At 34.4% G+C, this 24035-nt stretch overlaps 2 protein-coding genes and 1 long non-coding RNA gene across 3 annotated transcripts in view; 2 read left to right on the forward strand and 1 right to left on the reverse strand.

Moving 5' to 3' along the window:
• The window catches only part of WDR49 (WD repeat domain 49), a 101322-nt gene extending 86319 nt beyond the window's left edge, over positions 1–15003 (forward strand). The window contains 1 exon segment of the mRNA XM_017886713.1: positions 14696–15003. Within this exon segment, the coding sequence (XP_017742202.1) occupies positions 14696–14814 (119 nt within the window). The 3' untranslated portion in view covers positions 14815–15003.
• Positions 15004–19619: 4616 nt separating this feature from the next.
• LOC108538546 (uncharacterized) overlaps positions 19620–24035 on the reverse strand; it is an 8186-nt gene continuing 3770 nt past the window's right edge. The window contains exon 3 of the long non-coding RNA XR_001888109.1: positions 19620–19730. This is a non-coding gene — a long non-coding RNA (uncharacterized LOC108538546). The remainder of the gene's footprint in view (positions 19731–24035) is intronic.
• SERPINI2 (serpin family I member 2) overlaps positions 19970–24035 on the forward strand; it is a 32507-nt gene continuing 28441 nt past the window's right edge. The window contains exons 1-2 of the mRNA XM_017886715.1: positions 19970–20099; positions 22739–22995. Coding sequence (XP_017742204.1) covers positions 22749–22995 — 247 coding nt within the window. The 5' untranslated portion in view covers positions 19970–20099; positions 22739–22748. The remainder of the gene's footprint in view (positions 20100–22738; positions 22996–24035) is intronic.

Genomic DNA, 24035 nt, shown 5'->3' on the forward strand with positions numbered 1-24035 from the left:
TTGCCAAGGATATTATGGAAAACCATTCATGGAGTGGTACCAGATAGGTGGCATACTGCTGACAGGGGGAGCTGCTAGCTCTGGATTCTGGAGAAGCCTTACCTGGGTTGCCGGAGTCTGGTGTTGGAAAAGCTACTGCAAGAGCTTGGTACTGGAGAAGTCATCCTATAAGAGCCTAGTGCTGGAGAAACTGCAGGGCAGTTTCTTGGGAGAGGAGCACAGAGAAACTGGAACTTGGAAGACAAATCCATTTCTCCCCCAGTGTCTCTCCATTGCCCCTTAGCCAACAACATGCCAGCTAGCAAAGGAGACATTGTAGGCTTGAGTCTGTCATCACAGAGCAGGCATCAAAAAGTTTGGGCAGTACATTGATAACTGGCATATTCTCATCTTATCTGCCCCTTCCTGCTTGTTCTCCACTCCTGGTCCTTCTACATCACGTTAGGACCTTTAAAATTACAGTTTTATCCCCAGTAAGTTATAAGGTGTAACGGTTGTCTTTGGGGGTGGGGATGGGAATTGCAATTTATAAAGAGAATAAACCATGGAAATGATAAAGGTATAAAGACAAAATTTTAAGCGCAAGACTGGTTTCAAAACACAGTTCTACTACTTGCTAGCTTTCTAAACTTAAGCAATTCAAGTAAACACTGTGTGCCTTAGTTTCCTCAACTGAAGATAGGCTTCATCTTAATTATCATCATAATGTTTCTGTGAACATTAAATGATGTAACCCATGTGAAGCCCTTAGCACAGTGCCTGATACCTAGTAAGACTTGGACACATTTTATTTACTGGTAATGTCCTGTATTATTATTCAACTAAATAGTTCTACAGTGTAGGAATTACTATTCCCCACATTTTTTATATGAAGAATTGTGGCATAAAGAATTCAAATAACTGACCTAAGTTCACATAGATAGTAAAAGTAGAGCCTAGATGGGAATGCTAAAAAACTGACTCAGGTGTTTATGCTATTAATATTTCTAAATGCAGCCTCACCTGTTCAAGTAGTATTCAAATCAAATTCCCTAGTTGCTTATTCTTGCTCTTATTTCTAAAACCAGCCATTTTACTGTATTATCTCTTTTTATTATTTTCATTTAAAATTGTTCATCTCCTTTTCAGAAGGATAATGCTGAATTTAAAAATCGTTATTATAAAAGAATACTTCAAAAAAACCTCAATTACCAATATATTTCTCCTGCACACTATCATTACAGAATCTACCTTACGTCTTTGTACTGCATTTTACCCACCTTGCTGCAATCTCCATAATTACTTCATGCATAGGTTATTTGGCAATTGTACAATGAAGTCTCACTTTCAATGTCCTAAACTATCACTTTGGAACTTGGGACAGTTTTCAAACACTTTAAAATCACCAGGTGATGTTTTAGCCATACCTGCTGGGTTTTTTATGTCCTTTGGTATTCTCTTTCTTTCCCTTTCAACTTGAAACATCTTTCTTCACACTTTCCTTTTAGCTTTCAAGTTGTTCCCAGTTGGTTCTTAAACAGCTTGAAACCCCTCTTTGATATGCCTTATTCAAAATCCTGGAAGCTACTTAGAACTGGCTCTATGTCAGGTTTTGCCAGTAAATTCCCCAGGACCCATTCACATTGTATCTGTAAAATCTTTAAATCTTGAAACAGTGTGGAGAAAATGCTCTATTAGTGATACTTCAGGTGAATTGTTTTGTTGTAGCTGTTGTTCTGTGAAAGAAAAAGTGTATGAAACAAAGAGATGGTTTTATTCAGCCTACTGCAGTACGGAGAAAGTTCATTAAACAGGAACATCTCAAAGACAAGAAAGGAGGTCTGAGCTTTTGTAGAGATAGGTAGATGAGGAAGTCATCTATGTTTCTTATAGGACTCATGAGGAAGGAAAGAGAGGGTCTTAGAATATATGAGAGGAGAGGAGTCCTTTGTGGTTAGCTGTTTCTAGAACATGAAAGGGTAGAGAGATTTCTTAAATGTCTTCACTTTCCAGGAGCACTGGACTGAGGTAAAGTTCAGCATTGTCAGTCTCATCCACCTTTTGTTTAAGGAAAATGAGTACCTCTCATTGCTGAACAACCTAGAAGTGATCCTGAAGCTCCTGGGTGGGGCAAAGCAGTCTCAGAAATAGTGTCTCATGGGTTCTTGTTGGTGTTGCTCCTACAAAACCACTTGAATTTATATTGTCAGGTGGAGGCAAAGGTCAGCTGTTTTGAAGTCCTGAAGATACTGGGAGAAAGGGATAGCTGCAAGGCAACCGAAAGTCTGTATAGGGATCTGGGATGTCAGGTTTTAGTTCTTGGTAATGTCCTTAGGTGGGAGGGAGAAAAACTGAAAATATTAGTTTGGAAAGTTGTAGTTAAATGTGGGAAAAAAAACACATAAGATTGAAAAGTTTGGAGAGTTGACAATTTGTGCAAGGTAGCAGACTCCAGTCCAATTTAAAGTAAATCCCAAAAGTGGTGTCTCCAAGGAGAAGAGGAAATCAAATCTCTAGTAGATAATAAAAGTTTGCATATCCATCAGAGACTTGCAACTTGAAAAGAGGGACAAAAATAATTCAAAAACAGTGAACTCAACCAGAATCTAACAACCCAGAAGGGTGTGCTGGAAATAATACATAGGGTTTTATTGAAACATACAATGTTTCACATTAGCCCTTAAACTACAGGTGAAAAATATACACGTAAGCTTTTAGTAAAATCTAGTTTAATGTATCTTTCTTTTAGAATATTATTTTAAATCTAGCACCAGTAAAGAAAAATAATCTTTGATATTATATAAAAGTTCTTTCTTGAACAAATAATTAAAATGCAGGAAGAAAGCATTCATAGATATATACATTGACTATATGATAAACGAGAGATTGCTACACATGGCTTACCTCAGAACCTTTTAGATAGTAAACATCTAGAATGAACAGAAAACTCAGGGGCATTTTAAAAGTAGAAATCCTTCCTATTGCTCTACATTTTTGTTTACATAACACTAAATTATCTCAAAATTCACAAATACAATTCACACATACCAAAAGTTGGGGTCTATAAAACAGAAGTCATTAATATGTGAACAACATATTTAAAAGGTTCAACAGGTCCCAAGCAACCGTTATTTGAGAGTCATATGAAAACTATTGAAGTATTTTGATTAATCATCACCACTCTTTCTCACCAACCAGTTGCTTTGTTGCCTGGTTGTTACCGGATGGTGGCTGAAATAAAAGAACATTTGACAATACTGACCTAGAGCTTAGATTTAGAAATCAGAACCTTGACATCAAGATGCGGGCAGTGGATAGCAGCATGAGCATCACCTGGGAGCTCCTTAGAAATGCAGCATCTCAGGACCCACCCCAGATCTGTTGCATGAGAATTTGTATTTTAACAAGATCCCCAGGTGATTCTTATGCACATAAAAGTTTGATAAATAAGGATGATTTGTCTAGAAGACACAAAATAGGACACAGAATAGGAGGAAGAATGTGAATTAGAAAGGAGTTTTCAGAATGCTGTACACTCACAGACAGGTAGTCATTGCATACTACATTACATAGCTGCCAAGTCCCTTGTTGCCAGGGTATCTTTGTGAGTTTTGCCGCTGTTGTTCAGCTGATATAGTTAGTTGCCAATTAGCAGGCAAGGGAAAGACCAGAAGATAATATATAAACCAATTCTTCTGTGTTGAGATCCTTGAATCATTTTATTATAGAGAAAATGTTTTGGATACTTTCCTGACCACCACATCTTTCCTTTTCATCACTGTGAAAACAGCTTTTGGCTATCATTATAGCAAACCTCGTCAGGCAGCCAAGTATAAAGAGAAGTGATGAGTATATAAATGTCATATTTTCCCAGGAAGGGAATAGTGAATGTAAGTGGTTACTGATAACACTAGATGTTAATTTTTAAGAACTTGGTTGTGGTTAAATGGATGTGTTTGTATATATATGATGTGAAGAATCACCCTTTTATCAATATTATAGGGTCCCCAGGTCTCTGGAATGCAGGGATTCCAAAGGGTGAGGAGTGAGCCAAACCCTTTGCATGCCTGAAAGTTCCTTCATTCATGTGCTCATATATTCAACAAATATACTTTTTGAATCCCTTTCCATGAACCAGATACAATGCTGGGTACTAGAGATATATGGTATACAAAGGCAAACAAAGTCTACTGCTGCTGAATTTATTGTCTAGGAATAGAGATAGGTAATAAGTAAGTAAATAAATAAAGATGATAAGTTTGGAGAGTGATATTGATAAGAGCTAAGAAGAAAATAAAACAAGATAATATAATAAGGAGACATTAGGAAGAACATCAGTGAAGGTCTCTCTGACATTTAAGCTAAATCCTAAGATAGAAAGTTCTACAAAGATTTTGGGCCAGAATGTCCCAAGCACAGGAAACAAGTATGAAGCCACTGAGAACAAAATTGACATGTTCCAGGGACAGAGAAGCGGTCACCGTTGCTAGAATGGAGTGAGGAGACAGGTATCAGATGAGATTAGAGGGTGATCAGGGGTCTTGTCATGTGAGACCATGTTGCCTGGGCAAATATTTGATTTAAGTATAAAGGGAAGCCTTCAGAGGATTTAAAGAGGAATGTGACCTGATGAATCTAGACACAGTGTCTGTTGCTCACTATTCTAAGCAAACTACTGTCCAGGATTCTAAATAAGTTATATGGCCTGGGAGGCAAGAAGTTGGAGGCATGAGGTTCCTAAACTTGTGATCATATGGGAACTTGAGGGTGCTTTAAGATAAGCTGTATATTTATTTATTTATTACTTTTTAAAAATGTCAGCTTTTAGATACAGGGAACACACGTGCAGATCTGGTACATAGGTATATTGCACCTAGGTAATGAGCATAGTACCCAATAGGTAGTTTTTCAAACCATGCCCCTCACTCCATCCCTGTCCTAGTAGTCCATAGTGACTATTTTTATCATATTTATGCCCATATGTGTTCAATGTTTAACCCTTACTTATAAGTGAGAACATGTGGTATTTGGCTTTCTGTTCCTGCATTAATTTGCTTAGGATGATGTCTTCCAGCTTCATCAGTATTGCTGCAAAAGAGATTATTTTATCTTTTTTATGGTTGCATAGTATTCTATGGTGTGTGTGTGTGTGTGTGTGTGTGTGTGTGTGTGTGTATCTCGCATTTTCTTTATCCATTCCACCATTGATGAGTACCTAAGTTGATTACACGTCTTTGCTATTGTGAATAGCATGGTGATAACACACAAGTGCATGTGTGTTTTTGGTATAATGATCTATTTTCCTTTTGGTGTATTTCCAGTAGTGAGATTTCTGGGTCAAGTGGTAGCTCTGTTTTAAGTTATTTGAGAAATCTCCAAACAGCTTTCCACAGTGGCCGAACTAATTTACATTCCTACCAGTGGTGTATAAGCCTTCCCTTTTCTCCACAGCCTTGAAAGAATCTGTTGTTTTTTGACTACTTAATAGACATTTTGACTGGTGTGAGAAGGTATTTTACTGTGGTTTTGATTTGCATTTCTCTGATAATTAGTGATGATGAATATTTTTCCTATGTTTTTTGGCCACTTGTGTGTCTTCTTTTGAGAAGTGTCCGTTCATGTCCTTTGCCCATTTTTTTGATAGTGTTGTTTTATGCTTGTTGATTTAAATTTTTCTTTTAATAGAAATTGAACATCGAATCTTTGTCAGATGAATAGTTTGTGAATATTTTCTCCCATTCTGTATGTTGTCTGTTTACTCTGTTGATGGTTTCTTTTGCTGTGAAGAAGCTTTTTTATTTATTTAGGTTCCACTTATCAACTTTTGTTCTTGCTACCATTACTTTTGGGAGCTTAGCCAAAAATTCTTTGCTGAGACTGATGTCAATAAGGGTATATCCTAGATTTTCTTCCAGAAATTTTCTAGTTTTGGGTCTTATATTTAAATCTTTAATTCATCCTTAGTTAATTTTTGTATATATGTTGAAAGGTAAGGGTTCAGTTTCAATCGTCTGCATATGGTTAGCCAGTTATCTCAGCACCATTTATTGAACAGAGAGTCCTTTTTCCATTGGTTGTTTCTGTAGGCCTCGTTGAAGATCAGATGGTTGTAGGTAGGCAGCATTATTTTTGAGTTATTTTATTCTTTTCCATTGGTCTATGTGTTTGTTTTTGTGTCAGGAGCATGCTGTTTTGGTTACTGTGGCCTTATAGTATAGTTTGAAGTCAGGTAATGTGATGCCTCTAGCGTTGTTCTTTTTGCTTATGATTCCTTCAGCTATTTGGGCTCTTTATTTTTGGTCCAATTTGAATTGTAGAAGAGTTTTTTTCTATTTCTTAAATGAATGACATTTTATTGTTTTGTGAGGCAGCATGTGGTTGATCTTAGAATATATTCTGTGTGCAGATGAGAAGAATATATATTCTGTTGATTGTTCGGTGGGGTATTCTGAAGGTGTCAATTAGGTCCAACTGATAAAGTGTAGAGTTTAAGCCTAGAGTTTCTTTGTTAGTTTTCTGCCTTGATGACCTGTTTAATGTTGTCAGTGGGGTGTTGAAGTCTCTCAGTATTATTGTGTGGTTGTCTAAGTTTTTTCATAGGCCAAGAACATGTTTTATGAATCTAGATGTTCCAGTGCTGGGTATGTGTATATTTAGGATAGTTAAGTCTTCTTGTTGGATTATATGCATATGCCCTTCTTAATTTTTATTTGTTTAAAATCTGTTTTATCTGGCTTAAGAATAGGGACTCTTGCTCTTTTTTGTTTTCTGTTTCAATGGGAGAACGTTATCTATTTATTTACCGTGAGCCTGTAGGCATTTTTACATGTGAGATGGGTCTCTTGAAAACAGCAAATGATTGGGTCTTGTTTTTGTAACCAGCATGCCACACTATGTCTTTTAAGTTAGGTTTATAGCCCATTTACATTCAGGGTTAGTATTTGTATGTGAGATTTTGATCCTGTCATTATGTTCTTAGCTGGTTGTTATGTAGACTTGATCATATAGTTGCTTTATAGTGAACTGTGGGCTATGCACTTAAGTGTGTTTTTGTGGTAGCAGGTGCTGTTCTTTTGGTTCTGTATTTAAGATGCCCTTAAGAGACTCTTGTAATTACGGCTGATCCCATTGAAATAAATTCCCTCAACATTTGCTTGTCTGAGAAAGATTTTATTTCTCTTTTACTTATGAAGCTTAGTATGGATGGATATGAAATTATTGCATGGAATTTTTTTTCTTTAAGTATGTTGAAAATAGGTCTCCAATCTCTTTTGGCTTGTGAGGTTTCTTCTGAGAAGTCTACTGCTAGCCTGATGTGGTCTTTCTGTATGTGACTTGACTAACTGCCTTTAAGATATTTTTTTTCTTTTGCATGACCTTGGTGAATCTGCTAACTGTGTGCCTTGGGGATGGCCCTCTTGTATAGAATCTTGCCAGGGTTCTTTGTATTTCTTGCATTTGTGTGTCAACCACTCTAGCAACATTGGGGAAGTATTTGTGGACTATATCTTCAAATATATTTTCCAAGTTGCTTATTGTGTCTCCTCTTAGGATTATCAGTGTGTCCTAGATTTGGTCTCTTTACATAATCTCATAGTTTTCAGAGATTTTGTTCATTTTTTATAAATTCTATTTTTGTCTGACTGAGTTGATTTGAAGAACCAGTCTTTGAGTGCTGAAGTTTTTCCTTAGCCTGGTCTATTCAGCTGTTAAAACTTCCAGTTGTATTATAAAATCCTTGTAGTAAATTTTTAAGTTCTAGAAGTTCAGTTTGGTTCTTTCTTAAAATAGTTATTTAATATTTCAGCTCTTGGATCATTTTACTGGATTCCTTGGGTTCCTTACATTGGGTTTCAGCTGTGTCCTAAATCTTGTTGTGCTTGCTTGCCATCCAGATGCTGAATTCTATGTCTAAGTTGTGTATTCAAGTAGACATACATTTTCTTTTTTTCTCAACTTTTATTTTTATTTATTTGTTTTTATTTTTATTTTACTTTGAGTTCTAGGATACATGTATAGAACGTGAAGGTTTTTTACATAGGTATCTATGTGCCATAGTGGTTTGCTGCACCTATCAACCTATCATCTAAGTTTTAAGCCCCACATGCATTAGGTATTTATCCTAATGCTATCCCTCCCCGTGGCCCCCACCACCCGACAGACCCCGGTGTGTGATGTTTTCCCTGTGTCCATGTGTTCTCATTGTTCAACTCCACTTATGAGTGAGAACATGTGGTGTTTGGTTTTCTGTTCCTGTGTTAGTTTGCTGAGCATGATGGCCTCCAGCTTCATCCATGTCCCTGCAAAGGAGATGAACTCATTCTTTTTTATGGATGCATAGCTTTCCATGGTGTACATGTGCTGCATTTTCTTTATCCAGTCTATCATTGATGGGCATTTTGGTTGGTTCCAAGTCTTTGCTATTGTGAACAGTGCTGCAATAAACATACATGTGCATGTGTCTTTATGGTAGAATGATTTATAATTCTTTATGTACCCAGTAATGGGATTGTTGGGTCAAATGGTATTTCTGGTTCATATTTTGTTTTTTTTACAAGTGGTATTCAACCATCTCCAGATACAAACCACAAGAAATTTGACAAATCAGCCTGTTTGTTATAATAAGAACACATCACTTTGTTGTTGTTGTTGTTGCCATCATCCTGTGATAGTGTACTTCATGGAAAGTGTATCAGTCAGAGGGGAAACAGGGAAGTAAAATCAGCAGGACTCCATATTGAGATTTATTACAAGAGGTTGACTTATGGGTTTGTTGGGTTGGCTGAGCAAATTCAAAATATGTAGCACTAAGTCAAGAAGAAAAGATCATGGGTAAGCTGGGCACAGGCAGAAATGTTCATTGGTAGAATTTCTTCACTCTTTTAGGGAACCTCCAGTCTTCTTTTAAGGCCTTTTATCTGTTTAAGTCTGGCTTGCCAGATTATCCAGGATAATCTCCCTTATCTAAAGTTCGTTGATCAGGAACTTGAACTACATTTGCAAAATCCCTTCAAAGCAACACTTATGTTAATATTTGACTTCATAGCTGTGAACTTTACCCTATGCAACTTAATACATCAAGAAAGTCATCACAGCAAGGTTAAAAACATTTTAAAAATTATTGTAAGCAAGTTCAATAAATGATTATTTCTTACATGTATTATGATCTACTACATACTCAACACATCATCATAGAATATCATTATGCCATTAACCTAGCAGATGTTACTACGAATAGTGAGAGGAATTGATTACCATTATGCATTTAAAAGATGTTAAGTTAATGACATCATCTTTGCCACATATAGATTTACAAATGAAGCTAATGAAGGTTAAGTTTTCTGGGCCTCATCTACAAAGACCCTTTGAGTATTAGAAATTGCTAGGAGTTTGAGAGTGTTCTAGGTGAAGAGCAGAAGCAAGGTTACAAGCAACAATCATTTCCAGGTAAGCATTTCAGGTATCTTTTTAAAAAGAGATCTCAGGAGAAAAGGACCTAACTCTAAAAATTACTAGTGATTTGTTGAAATTTATTTTATCCTAAATAGCCACTTTTATAAATAAATTTATATTTGTAATTTTATATTCTTTTTTTCTAAAGAGAGCTCCCAAAATTGTAACTTTCAGGCCCAAGAAACAGGGATCTACCCCTGCACATGTACTTTTTATAATCCGTGTGTTAACTAAAAGAAAAAAAATTAAAATGAGCCATCCAAGTGAGTTTGTCTCTTTCAATATCTTACAAAGACTTATCAGTTATTGGATTAATGGTCTTGAAACCCAGTCAATTACAATGAAAATTTGTCATCTAGTTGAGAGACAAATCTCAGTAGAACAGAATTTATTTCAGAAATAACATTCTGGCTTTTACAATATATCTCAGAAGGGCTCAAAGGCGTAAGAATTGCTTGTGCTTCTAAAGTGCTAATCTGCAATCATATGGGACAGGACCAGCGGCTGATGTGCAGATATCCACATTATCTCATACCGCTGGTATTAGGCAAATGGAAAGTATTGTCTTTCATTTTATCTCTGCTTAATGCTAGTTCCAGATTTATTCATTTTCATCTTATTGCTTAAAAAAAAAATTCACAGAATTCAAATAATAGAACATATAAAAAATTATTCATTGAGAAGTTTCCCTCCCTCCTATGATGATGTTCTGTATTGTTCCCACTGTCGTCTATTTCTTGCAGCCGCTATTACAAGTTTCTGTGTAAACTTTTAGGGTTTCTATATGTATTTATGATTTTGAACATGACCTCTGCTTTCTTTGGCAAGTGTGTCAGTCAAGGGTGAACCTTCTTTCGTTTGTCTAATATATTTTTTCCATTCTTTTATTAATAAATTCCTGAATCATTTTATTTTAAATGTGTTGTTTCACTTTTAATCCATTTTTTAAAAATCTTTTTTTTTAAAAAAATTGGGAAATAGAGCATCTGTATATTTATATATTAAACACTTTGTTTCTCAGATTGTTTTATGCTATTTATATATTTTAAATTTTCACTGCATCTGTAGCTTTTATTTGTTTATGTTTGTGTGTATGTTTATTCTAGTGGTTAACTTTATAATCATAAGAATTATGTAATTCCTCTAGTTCTTCATTTCTCTTAGACACTATTAGATCTATCCTCAGCGATGATAGAATAAACTTGCTTTCTCATTCTCCTGCCTCCCTTCTACCACACAATTTCATTCCATAACATGATTTTCTTTATGCTTACTTTTATTTTGTTAAATTTGCCTATGCTATTAGTTGATTTTTCAGTTTTCAATGCTATTCTTTGTCTCTGATTTATCATAAACAAGGTTTCTTTCTCCTTTATCCTCATAATTTTTGTCAATTGTATCATTCATACATTGTCAGGCACATGGACTTTTCTTCTATTTTGTCATCCTTAACTCCACATTGTTTTAATTTTACTTCTGCACTTAAATATATTCAGTGATCGCCACCAAGTTATTTTTTTCAAAATTTTCTCAGTCATTTCTCAGTTTAGCTTTTTTCTTTTTTCTTTTTTTTTTTTTTTTTTTTTTTTTTTTTTTTTTCAGATAGCGGCTCCTTCTGTCGCCCAGACTGGAGTGCAGTGGCACAATCTTGGCTCACTGTAACCTCCGCCTCACAGGTTCACACCATTATCCTGCCTCAGCCTCCCAAGTAGCTGGGACCACAGGTGCCCGCCACCACGCCTGGCTAGTTTTTTTTTTTTTTTTTTTTTTTTTTGTATTTGTAGTAGAGATAGGGTTTTACCGTGTTAGCCAGGATGGTCTCTATCTCCTGACCTCTTGATCCGCCCGCCTCAGCCTCCCAAAGTGCTGGGATTACAGTCGTGAGTCACCGTGCCCGGCCTCAGTTTAGCTTTTTGAAATTTCCTCAAAGAGGACTCTGGGGAACAATGATCCCTAAATTTCTTGCATAGTGACACCATTGATAGTTTTTGGATTTGAAGGACAACTTGAATGTATGTAATATTCTTAGCTCACATATTCTTTCCCTGATTATCTTGTAGGCATTGCTCTACTCTTTTCTGGTGTTGGTCATTCCTATAAAATATCTAATGCAAGATACTTTCCTCCTTTTTAGGTCACTTGATTATTTTGTGTAGTTGCCAGAGGATTTCCTCCTTATTTTCAAAGTCTAATAACATTACTGGGATATGACTTGGTTTTGAGTTTTCTAAGTCAATTATTCCTAGTACACAATGTGTCCTTTCCACATATGTCAGATTGACTTTTATTTGAAGAAACCTTTATTAAATGATGCCTTTAAATATTTGTTATATTTTGGTTTTCTTTCTTAAGTACTGATACGGTTTGGCTGTGTTCCCATTCGAATCTCAATTTGAATTGTATCTCCCAGAATTCCCACGTGCTGTAGGAGGGACCTCTAGGGAGGAAATTGAATCATGGGGGCCAGTCTTTCTCGTGCTATTCTCATGATAGTGAATAACTTTGATGAGATCTGATGGGTTTATCAAAGGTTTCCACTTTCGTTTCTTCCCCATTTCTGTCTTGTTGCTGTCATGTAAGAAGTGCTTTTTGCCTTCTGCCATGATTCTGAGACCTCCCCAGCCACGTGAAACTGTAAGTCCAATTAAAGCTTCTTTTGTTCCCATTTTCCGGTACGTCTTTATCAGCAGTGTGAAGGCGAACTAATACAAGTACCTACTCTAATTATATGTTTGTAGATCTATCTATTTGTGTGTCTTCAACATTTATTATTTTCTAATTCATTCTTTTATAATTTTCCTTTTATTATATATTTTTTCTTATTTCTATATTCTATGTTTCCTACTGTGTTCCAGGAACTCTGTCTTCCCTGGTGATTTTTTTCCCTCTATTTCTGACTTTTGCTACCTCATATGTAATATTTCCTCTTGTGTCTTCATCTCTTCCCTGAGTTTTTTCACTTCTGCTCTGTGATCTTCCTTCATGGAGGCAACTGCTGTTTTAATTTTTAAAATTTAATTTTGTCAGAATGCTTGGTAACAATGTTTGTGCAATATTTTTCCGGTGGTAACTCATGTATTGATTAGTTTTGCTGCTCTTTTTTCAATTTGATTGGTTTTAGTTTTTCCTTATATAAGTTTGTGTTCATGCTGTGTTAGTTTTAAAAGTTTCCTCTTTTAATTAATTAGCTTTAATGAGGTGGATTTTTTTTTTAACTTGAAATACGTGGTAATTCCTTGAATAAGAGGCTGGGATGTGAGAACAGGGTATCCTTCAGGTTTTACATCCCATGGGGACAGACTGCTTTAGCGAAAAATGACTCATGTGTGTGATACAGGTAGCCCTACCTCATCTATTTCACCGGTCCAAACCAGGTCCCAGAGAGCTTCTGCTTCCAGCTACCTTCACCTCTTTTTAGCATCCATGTATATAAGGAATAAAGCATTTGTATTTCCTGGTGAGCCTGTCACTCACAGTGACTATTTTTTTCCCAGCACATGCTAAGATGCTGCTGCTGGCCTTCTTATATTCTCTATACTTTTCACTTTTTCTTGAGCAACTTTTGTCCTGTCTCAGCTGTTTTGCTTCTTTATATTTTGTGAGCTGCAGATTACATCTGTCTTTGAGTTTTGTTAAAGTAGAATTTATTTGCCAAGTTATTATCTCTCATTTTCTTGGTTGCTTTTATAGGATTTCCATGAGAAGAAGAGGGAAGATCTTGACTTCTGTAGCCAAGGTCTACATATACTTCCTATATACAGTATAGTTTATACTGGAAGGGGAAAGTTTTTGTTTTATTTTGTGTTTAATCCAAATATATAAAGATGCCACTATACTGTAAAGTCATTCGATGTTTACTTTTAAACTTCATATTTTTTGGTTGGTGTTTAAAAGTTCCTAGGTCCAGCTCCAACTTTATTCCACTTTACTTTCCTTCACATATTTTATGCTTCTTTTAAATTGTACTGAATTATTTAGAGTTATTCCAATAGTAGTTATTATTTTTCCATTCTGTTTGTTTGTTTATTTATTTTTGAGACAGAGTCTCGCTCTGTTGCTCAGACTGGAGTGTGATGGTGCGATCTCGGCTCACTGCAACCTCTGCCACCGGGGTTCAAGCGATTCTCCTACCTCAGTCTCCCAAGTAGCTGGGATTACAGCCACCTGCCACCACGCCTGGCTAATTGTTTGTATCTTTAGGAGAGATGGGGTTTCACTAAGTTGGCCAGACAGGGCTTGAACTCCCAACCTCAGGTGATTCACCTGCCTTGGCCTCCCAAAGTGCTGGGATTACAGGCATAAGCCACCATTCCCGGCCTATTTTTCCAATCTTTATTCACCATTTTTTCTCTACTTGACACTTCCTATCCAACCCTTGCCAATTCTTCCTCACCTCCATGTTTCTTATTTTCAATTAAAATCGTATCTGGAATTCAAGACCTACCTCAAATAAGTACCTAATTCTTAAAGCTTTTTAAAAAATCTTTATATATTATTATAATATCTCTTACATATATATACACAATTTGCATTGCTTATATTCTCTTGGAATGATATCTTATTGTATATGATATTTTGGTTATTTGGTTACTGCTTCTAGTTTCCACCAATTGGAAGAAAGGTCATGACTTAGTCGTATTTGTGCCTCATTTATGTCTGAGCATAGAACATTGTGTATAATAGACATTCAATAAGCATTTGTTTAAATAATAAAATTATGCAAAATGCCAGAATTATTTTCTAGAATGCATGGCGCAGTTTCCACCTACTTCTCACTGATGCACAATATAACCACTCATGGAAATAATTTGGTTCTTTTTTTTCCTAAAACTGCAACCCCTATGGATGTGATTGTAGATGCACTTCTTTATTCATGCAGACAGTAAAACTGTGTTTTGATTATTTTAATTGTCTTATTTCAATACAGAATAATTTTTTCTTGGCTCTTTATGTCTTGATAGCTGTTAAGTAGATTAAAAAACAAAAATGGAAAACACAAACTTCTATAATCCTCTACCCTTAGAATGGTGGATTTCTATTAAGATATATGCATTAAAAGAACAAACTCTACTAAAATTTAACTTTTAAATGTAAATTGAAGTAAACAGAATAGCAGAAGCTTAGAGAAAATTTCCCTAAATACACTCTGTGTTTTACAAAGATTTTAGAAAAGCAAAATTTGAGAATTTTCTTCCCACTATTTCATTTAAATAGGTCTCTTAACAAATATAATTTACTTGTAATTTTTCTCATCATTTTGTAGCTTTGAAAGCTGTATTTGATGAGAAAAACCTGTTTCCGAAGGATATTCTGGATCATGAACGAAAAGCCAAGCAATTATGCCAAGAAAAAAGTTGTGAAGTGAAGAAAAATAAGAAGTAATTATAATAGAAAAAACTTCATCGTCACATAAAGTACATATATAAAATGCAGAAAAAGCATCAAGAATTCTGCCTTTTACTTTATATTTGAACTTCAGGAAGTTTTGTCTTCATGGGATAATTTACTACTGTTCTTATCCATAGTCTTTCAATTTCTCTGTATTCTTAATAAAATAAATATTGAACTAAAGTGGGAGCAGCATCTTGGTATTTATTCTCAAGAATTTTTATACAAAAAATTTACGATTCCAGAACAAAGTTCTAACCAGTTGCCTTCTGATTGTTCCTATGGACAAGTATTTTTGATCAATTTTCATTGTAAAACCTGCATTGAAATATATGAAAAGTACTGATACAGTAAATATCTACAAATGTGAATAAGAAAACTGTTTCCACTTTTTTACACTTTCTAGTGCTTTTTAAATGATTCTCATAATGGTAATCAGACCTTGTCAATAGCACCACTTCTTGTTAATTCTTACTGGCTTTTATTCATTCTATAAGCTTATTGGGAAATTACTGCATATGATCTACTTCAATAGTTTGTTATACTGTACTTTAAAATTGAATGTCTGCACATTGTGCACATGTACCCTAGAACTTAAAGTATAATTAAAAAAATTGAATATCATAGCACATCAAAGAGGTAATAGTCTTGAAAAAAAAATCAAAGGGCCTGGGATTATATAAAGGACCCACTTTATGTGGAAAGTCAAGTGGGAAATATTTGGTTCTGCAACTTACTGCCTCTGTTTGTTGACCCGTTTTTATTTATAAATATAATCATGTTCCAGGCAACCAATATTATTATTCTGCTTTATTTTTTGTGTCCTATAGAAAAAATTGGTAAATTCATTTACATAACTATAATGACTTACTGTATATTTATATTTTAAAGAGTCCTTTCAAAACAAGCTGTAGTCTAAGAAGAATTTTTCAACAATACATATAGTAAAGGAAAATACTTTGCAATATGTAGGGGACCACTTGGTATAGCAACTGCAAATGTCCTTTGTGTTTAAACCACACAATAATCATATGAATATATTAGCTTAGAGGTAAAATATGGGATATGAATCTATTAGGAGAGAGCTCAATTATCAATGGCAGTTGAGATTGGAGCCCAGGTCTGTTTTACTCCCAAACCATGGTATTTGTCATTCATCATTCAGTTCTCTTGCTTCTTAATAGTATAAAGCCATTGGAATGAATTCTAACAATAGACTTTCTAGCACCAGTGGAGCAAATATTTTGATTTGGTGGAGAAGGCAGTGACGGAAAGATTTTCAGAAGACAGCTGCCTATTCTAACTACATTTAAGTGCATTCTGAGTTAGGCATTATGACTGCTATTCATATCACCTTCCCTCCTCATGGAATGAAAATTACATACAGGAAAGATTGTAGGAGAAAAGTATATTTGTCTCTGTGTGTGTGTGCATGTGTGTTTGTCTGTTGGGTGGTGTGATGATGTAGGAGAGTGTCCTTGTTTTAGAAAAATATAATAATAGAATGTTTACGTATGATAGAAATTATGTTTTCAGCTTGCTATAAATGATTCAGAAAATACTAATTATATGTATATATAAAATGTATATATATACACACACAGGTAACACATATACATATCTATATTTACACCTGTTTGTTGATTGGGAGGATAGATATATAGATGAAACACACACATGCAGTAGATGCTAACAATTGGGGAAACAGGAGGAGGTGGAGATGGAAATAGCAGTTCTTTGAACTATATCTGCAACTTTTATGTAAATTTGAAAGTATTTCAAGGTAAATTTTGTTTTAAATATGAAAAGTTGCTTTTGGACAAAAAGATTATTTGAGATGTTCAAGCAGACACTGGGTAACTGTCTCAAAAGGAATATTGCAAAGACTTCTTGCACTGGGTAGGAGGTTTGATTGGATAATCCATCATTTCAAACTCAGAGCATATGATTTATGAATCATAGGTTGGTGATAGTACAATGGAGTGAAATCTGAGCCAATTCCCAGAAATTTAATGGAATGTTAAGATGTTATAGAAGTAGAATGCGGGTACCAAATAATTTGCAAAGGCTCTTTTCCCCACTGATCCACCCATCCCTCATGTAAGTATTGAAGGCATGTACAACAGACTATTTTAGGTACCAGGTATTCACATATAAATAGAATGCACCTTTTCTACCCTCACCGTTCTGTAGTGAAGCTATATAAAATGTAGTGGTTTATTAAACCAACACTGAATGAGCCCACTGGCATAAGTTGGAAATTCATCATTTGGCATATTTTTTTCTGGCATAATTTGGACATTCTTTTGCTCAACATATGTTACTTTTTACCCTTGAAGATAGCTTTGTTTGATGTGATAGCCTGAGATAGTGTGGTTCATATAGACAGACCTTCTTTCTATAGCCTACTACATGTGCATGGTATTATGCTGTAACTCTAATTCCATCCTGAATTAACATCAGGGCTGCTTCTGTAAAAAGAATTAAGAGGCCGGGCACGGTGGCTCAAGCCTGTAATCCCAGCACTTTAGGAGGCCGAGACGGGCGGATCACGAGGTCAGGAGATCGAGACCATCCTGGCTAACACGGTGAAACCCCGTCTCTACTAAAAAAAAACTACATAAAAACTAGCGGGGTGAGGTGGCGGGCGCCTGTAGTCCCAGCTACTCGGGAGGCTGAGGCAGGAGAATGGCCTAAACCCGGGAGGCGGAGCTTGCAGTGAGCTGAGGTCCGGCCACTGCACTCCAGCCCGGGCGACAGAGCGAGACTCCGTCTCAAAAAAAAAAGGAATTAAGAAGAGTTGTCTCATAAATATATTCAATGAGAAGGGAAGTTTTAAAGGTATGAGAGTTTCTTTTAATGTAACTGTTTCTAATAATTTGGAGAAAAAACACAAAAAGAAGAAAAAAGACAATATCTTTTTTATATGTCTTACTCTTCTTTTGTAACTCACAGCATCTAATTTTCTAGGCAGGTAGCAGGATATCACCTATCAACTCTTAACAGAACTGAAGGCATTATAAGCTGTTTCTCAAATTAACATTCAGATTCAATTACTTATGATCCATTTTTCTATGGTAAAAGGAATTGGTCACATTAAAATAGGATATGTCATAATCTTCAATAGGCTACCTTGTTTGTATTATTTATATTTATACTAAATATAATTTAACCTTTTCTTTTGTCAGAACATTTTCCTATTATCTCTCAAAATTTAGGAACAATCTTGACCAAGAAAAATTGCCTGAAGTGAGTCCATGCTTAAATGAAAGAATTAACTTTTGAGTTCTTTACTGATGAGGGCATTTGCTTATATATTTTTAAAGTTTGGAATTAAGTGCATTTTACTTGAAAAAACTATAAAAAGATAAGACAAATGATGAGATGATAACTGTAACCCCTTGTGTGGTTTTTATATCTATTCCCAGGTTTATGCTTTACAGTGGGGCCGTAATGGCAATCAACCTTATACTAAGACACCTTGGCTTGCATTAATGAATAATTCCCCCCACCCCCTGATTTTCTAGGAGCAAAATAGAATTGTAGAAAGAAGAGGTTTGGGAAAATATTTTTAAAATTTGTGGCAATATTTTATGGAAAATTGTATTGTCTTCATTGTCTATTAAAAGAGTATAAACCAGGGAGAATAAATTGATGGCTATTGCTTTTTACTCCTCAAGAGACAGGAAAATGAACATTCTGCCTGAACTGCTCTAATGTAAGGTCCTTGCAGAACAATTTCATTAAATGGTCTTAGTAGGACAGAGTGATGGTCTCTGCCATTGGTAGGAAAAGTAATGGCCTATTTCTGGATAAATCACATTGTGATCTGAGCAGTGTACAGACATAATAATGTGGTAGCCAAGGGTACTGGTGATGTATGTTTGCTGGTGTCAGTAAATGGGTAGAAAAACATTGATTGAATGATAGTCTTGACATTCAGACTTAATATTTATGTATTGCAGTGTGAAGCAAGTAGAATGATAGTATTCTTGTGTTGCACAACTCTTTTTGGAAAATTATCTCTGTGTTAACTTAAAGCTACACTAGAGTATGCTTATGTTAGAGTAGGAAATATTAGAATAAAACTCAAGATCTTGAAAATATTTGGAGATGCCTATATGGGAAATCAAAAATTTTATTTCATTAGTAGATTATGGCCTGCAATGATCTGCCTTCAGGCCTATTTTAAGTTATAGTCATGTTAGGACACGGAAAGATGTTAACAGGGTCCTCCGTGAAATAAAGCGAGTGTAGATAGCTTTAAATGGAACTAATAAAATGAGTTCCATTTAAAGCTATCTACACTCGCTTTATTTCTTTTACACAAGTTTATCAGCAATAGTATTAAATTTGGGGATCAACCGATATTTGTTTAATTAAAACTGAACTAATTTGTTTCTCTTCTCAAAGGCCATGGATAAATAATACAATGTGCTTAATATCTGATTGCCATTGAGGTGGTTGATTTGAACAGCAAAAGTGAGATGAAACCCATTAAATTATGCATTTTTTTATTAATGACCTTTTATTAATGACCTTTTTGCAAAGAAAATCGTGTAGAGTTTTAAAAGTATATAAAGGTAACACCAATTTTTATCATCGAATACCTACGGCTAATAGTATTATTCTGATATATTTTGGCAAATCCATTATCTTTTTTGCTGGCCTTTTGCTCAAAATAAAGAACATATTTCTTCAATATCCACTCTTTTCTTAAGAATTCAAAAGGACCTTATATCCACAGGAAACTCCTCTGACTATTGTATAATTTGACAAATTGTTGAGAACTCTGTACATGCAGTAGTAATTTGTCTCTGTATTCCGGACTTGATTTAGCTTTATTCTTTTTCTCATAGGCATTCTGAAATATTTATGACGAAGTTCATTGGTAATCTGATGTGGGAGTCCTGTGAGAAACAAAAAGAACTAATTACTAGCAAATTTACAACCGCCAGCACATCCTTTCAAATTCTGTGCAATATTTAAAAGAAGTAAAATAATGGATAAAATAATAATATAAACTTAATAATTTAAAAAATTCTATAATTGTTTTATTTCTCAATTCTTGCGCATTTCATCAGTTGATCATTAACTCAATCATGTTAGTTCTGAATTCAAATGTAGTGAACACCTGCTTTGGTTCTAGAGCAATTAATCAAGCAATGTTCAAGATAAATGGAGTTGGCCTTGATTGCTCGGGTGTTTATGTACAAGGGTTTTCCTGCAAGCATATTTTAGTTGTAACATTCCAGTGAAAAATCAGAAGCCAATTTGGGGTAAGTACCTTAGAAATAAATAGCTTTTGAATAAGTATGTATGAAATAACATTGCATATGAGTGTTTAGTAAAGTAAGGAATGGCATTTCAATTTGCTTTGATGTTTACGCAATGACAAAATTGCTCAAGATTGGATTTTCCAGAATGTATTGTAGTCGTTTAGCAAAATGTGACAGTATGTTAAGTATACAAATATGTAGCCTAGTAAAATAAAGTACAATATGTACATACATACACAAAGATGTATATGGATATATAGAGATATGTATAGATACATATATATACACACATATCCATATATAAAGTATACAAATAAAGTACAGTATATTTGTATGAACATATATACATATGTATGTGTGTCCACAGAATATTGAGCAATCACTAAGAGTGGTATTGGGCAATCATGGAGTTTATGTAGCCATTCAAGAATTGATATTATTAGGTATTATACCTCTTTCAGTTATACATTATTTGTGCATAAATATTTAAGTGTCATATATTATTTTTAAGGGGGAATCGGACACACTACTTTAAAATATCAATTTCTCCAAAGGTAACATGGCTAATATGCTTTGATGTAAAAATCGTTTGAATTTGTTTAATTAACATATCACTTTTATTCTCCTTAAATGATTTCACTACAAATCAGAAGACCCAGTTCTTATAGGACTATTCATCAGGTTGTTTAGTTCAGCAGTACTTTGTGCTTTCTGATAAGATATGATCCAAAACCCAATGAGACAAGTGAATTTTTAAAACAAATATTTGTCTGAGGTTATAATTTATTAAGTGCTTAGAAATTTTCTAGAAAAAAGGATGCTCAAATAATACAAATTTAATTATTAAGATTATTAATAACATTGAGAAGGAAACTCTAATACTGAGATTCTACCACAAAGAAAAAGTTAACATTTTTTAATAATACTGTTCATTATTCTAATATAAACCAAATATATAAAGCTATATCTAATGTATTTCCACTTGGTAATTTAAAAGTACTAATAATATTTTGACTGAGTATCTACAAGCACATATTTTGGTCAGAAGTCTTCTGAGAAATTGAATATATTAGAAGATAATGATACATAGACATTTATTTTGCATGTAAAACTTCTCTTACTCACTGGTTTTTAACTATTATTGCACTGTCATTTACAAGCTTGTATGCTAAATTAATCCCTAATGAAACATTTGCTTGATATTAATAGCATAAGTCTACATCTAAAGTTTACCAACACATTTTCTAACAATTGCCTTGGATTGTTTTTTGAGATTTTTGTCTTTTGCAAATGTATGTCTAAACAAATACAGTTCAACAAAATACATTGAAAGATAATTTGAAATATCTAAATAATAGCTCCATAGTTTAGTTTGTAAGAATATTTGACTATTAGTAATCTTTATATATAAATACAGTTGTTGTTAGAGAATCCTACCCATTTGTAGGTCATGGTGGCCCCCTTAATGATCTGCAAAACACTCTAGAAATGTCTCTACTTAAGGCTGACAACACACTATTCTGAAGACTTTCATCTTTACACCTAATTAATGGTTACTTCCTGGTAACTTACTGATGGATACGTTTTTAAGGGTTACTAACATGTGTTATTTATAAGGTAAAATTATTGTTACTAAAATTTATGAGGCCTTGGAGTCAACATTCTACCAAATATGTGGTAATATTGCAAAAGTAATTCTGCTTGAGGTATAATCAAATGGTTGAATTTCCTGCAATTTTAGTGGAGAACACTTTAATAGGGTATTATTAATCTTGTGAATTGTTTATGGTTTTCAATTGCTGCTACTCTTACGTTTGTTAGTATTTTTGTCAATTCTTTGATATTGTATTTCATTTTATTTATATTTTTTCTTTTACAGTTTCAACTTTTATTACAGATTAAAAGGTACATGTGCAGGTTTGCTACATGGGTATATGACCTGACACTAAGGTATAAATGATCTCATCACCCAGGTAGTGAGCATAGTACTTTATTATATCATTTATATTTGATTGCCATTTTGTCTCAAACTTTGCAGGTTTTCTGCATTACATTTTTCTTCTCTTGGAAAAGCAGGAAGAGGGCTTTGGGTTATTTTGTCCTAAGAAATAAAGAGTGAGGAAAATTGTAAAAAGCCCGATTACTCAGTTATTTTAGAATACATTAATTTTCTAATATTATAGGTCTAAAATCACACTGGAGTAAGTCTGTCTTTATTCCATTTCTCCTCTTGATGTATAAATTACTGTAGAGTAGACTGCACAGAAGGTTTACCTGATGTCAGAGTTACAGTTATCCCACTTAAAAAACATGAGAAAAGATAGAAAAAACTATTGTATAACTATTAGGAGATTCCATTGCCATTGATAACATTCCGACACTGCAGTGTCTTTTTTGATTTTTGTTACAAAACTACAAGTAAATTTTCTACTGGTTCTTGAAGATATGTAAGAAATACCATTAGCACTTGAACCATTTTTTCTAGATAGATGATACTTAGAAATCTAATCGGACAGAGTTCACTTGTGCTAGTAAGTTCTGTTAAGATAGAAAGCTACAATAGGTAGAAAGTTTTCTGTTGAGCTCTCTATGGAAAACTCTATTTTGAAAATGAATACATTTTGATTTAAACAATACAGAGGAGTCAAAATGGACACAATCTTGTTGTGGAGTCTCCTATTGCTGTTTTTTGGAAGTCAAGCCTCAAGATGCTCAGCTCAAAAAAATACCGAATTTGCAGTGGATCTTTATCAAGAGCTTTCCTTATCTCATAAGAACAACATCATATTTTCACCTCTTGGAATAACTTTGGTTCTTGAGATGGTACAAGTGGGAGCCAAAGGAAAAGCACAGCAGCAGATAAGACAAACTTTAAAACAACAGGAAACCTCAGCTGGTGAGACCCTTACATCTCCTTACTTATAGTGGATAAGATATGGACACATTCATTTTTTAATATTAGAAGTTCAGGATAAAAAAACTTTAATAAGTGAAAATGTAATGAAAAGTAGAAAATTGTAATAAAATGGAGAATTGTAAATGTAATTTTCATTTGTTTAGAATTATTTCCTCTAAAAGTTACAAAATTATTGAGAAATTGACATCTGTGTAAATGTAAAATTAAGTATATATTTGTACATTTTCTTCTGGTTTGTTTTAGCCAGTTTTGATTACTTGAGACTATATCGGGCGTGCATGTGTGTGTGTACGTACATAGTCATAAAATATACATCTATATACATACATATTATTCCACTATCACTATGTTGTGATCATTTTCCATGTCATGGAACTGATTCAAAATACAATTTTAATTACTGTATCTTATTAGAAATACCATTACTTATTTAGCCTTTCTTCAGTAGATTGTCTCCAACATTTCTTTTTTAAAAAAATGCACCTTATCTGTAACAAGACCAAGAAAAAACATTAATTTGTTCATTTTAAGAGCTTATTAGTAGTTTTAAAAGGAAAATGGGAAAAAAAAGGATTTAAATCATCAGAGGCCTTTGTGCTTGTGAATGCTGGTTATTTTATTGGAGTCTCCTCATGGTCTGTCTGGGATAGTGTCTATCCCTCTTACTAGGATACTGTGCTTTTGTGCTGGCATCCCATTTGAAAGAATTGTGGCTCGGCTGGCGTGGTGGCTCACACCTGTAATCTCAGCACTTTGGGAGGCTGAGGCGGGTGGATCACTTGAGGTGAGAGATTCGAGACCAGGTTGGCCAACGTGGTGAAACCTCATCTCTACTAAAAATGCAAAAATTTGCAGGGCATGGTGGCATGTGCCTATAGTCTCAGCTACTGGAGAGACTGAGGCTGGAGAAGTGCTTCAAACCAGGAGGTAGAAGTTGCAGTGAGCTGAGATCGTGCCACTGCACTCCAGCCAGGCAACACAACAGACTCCATCTCAAAAAAAAAAAAAAAAAAAAAAAA

The sequence above is a fragment of the Rhinopithecus bieti genome, unplaced genomic scaffold (genome assembly GCF_001698545.2).
Source record: "Rhinopithecus bieti isolate Rb0 unplaced genomic scaffold, ASM169854v2 scaffold_15814, whole genome shotgun sequence".
NCBI classification, from domain to species: domain Eukaryota; kingdom Metazoa; phylum Chordata; class Mammalia; order Primates; family Cercopithecidae; genus Rhinopithecus; species Rhinopithecus bieti.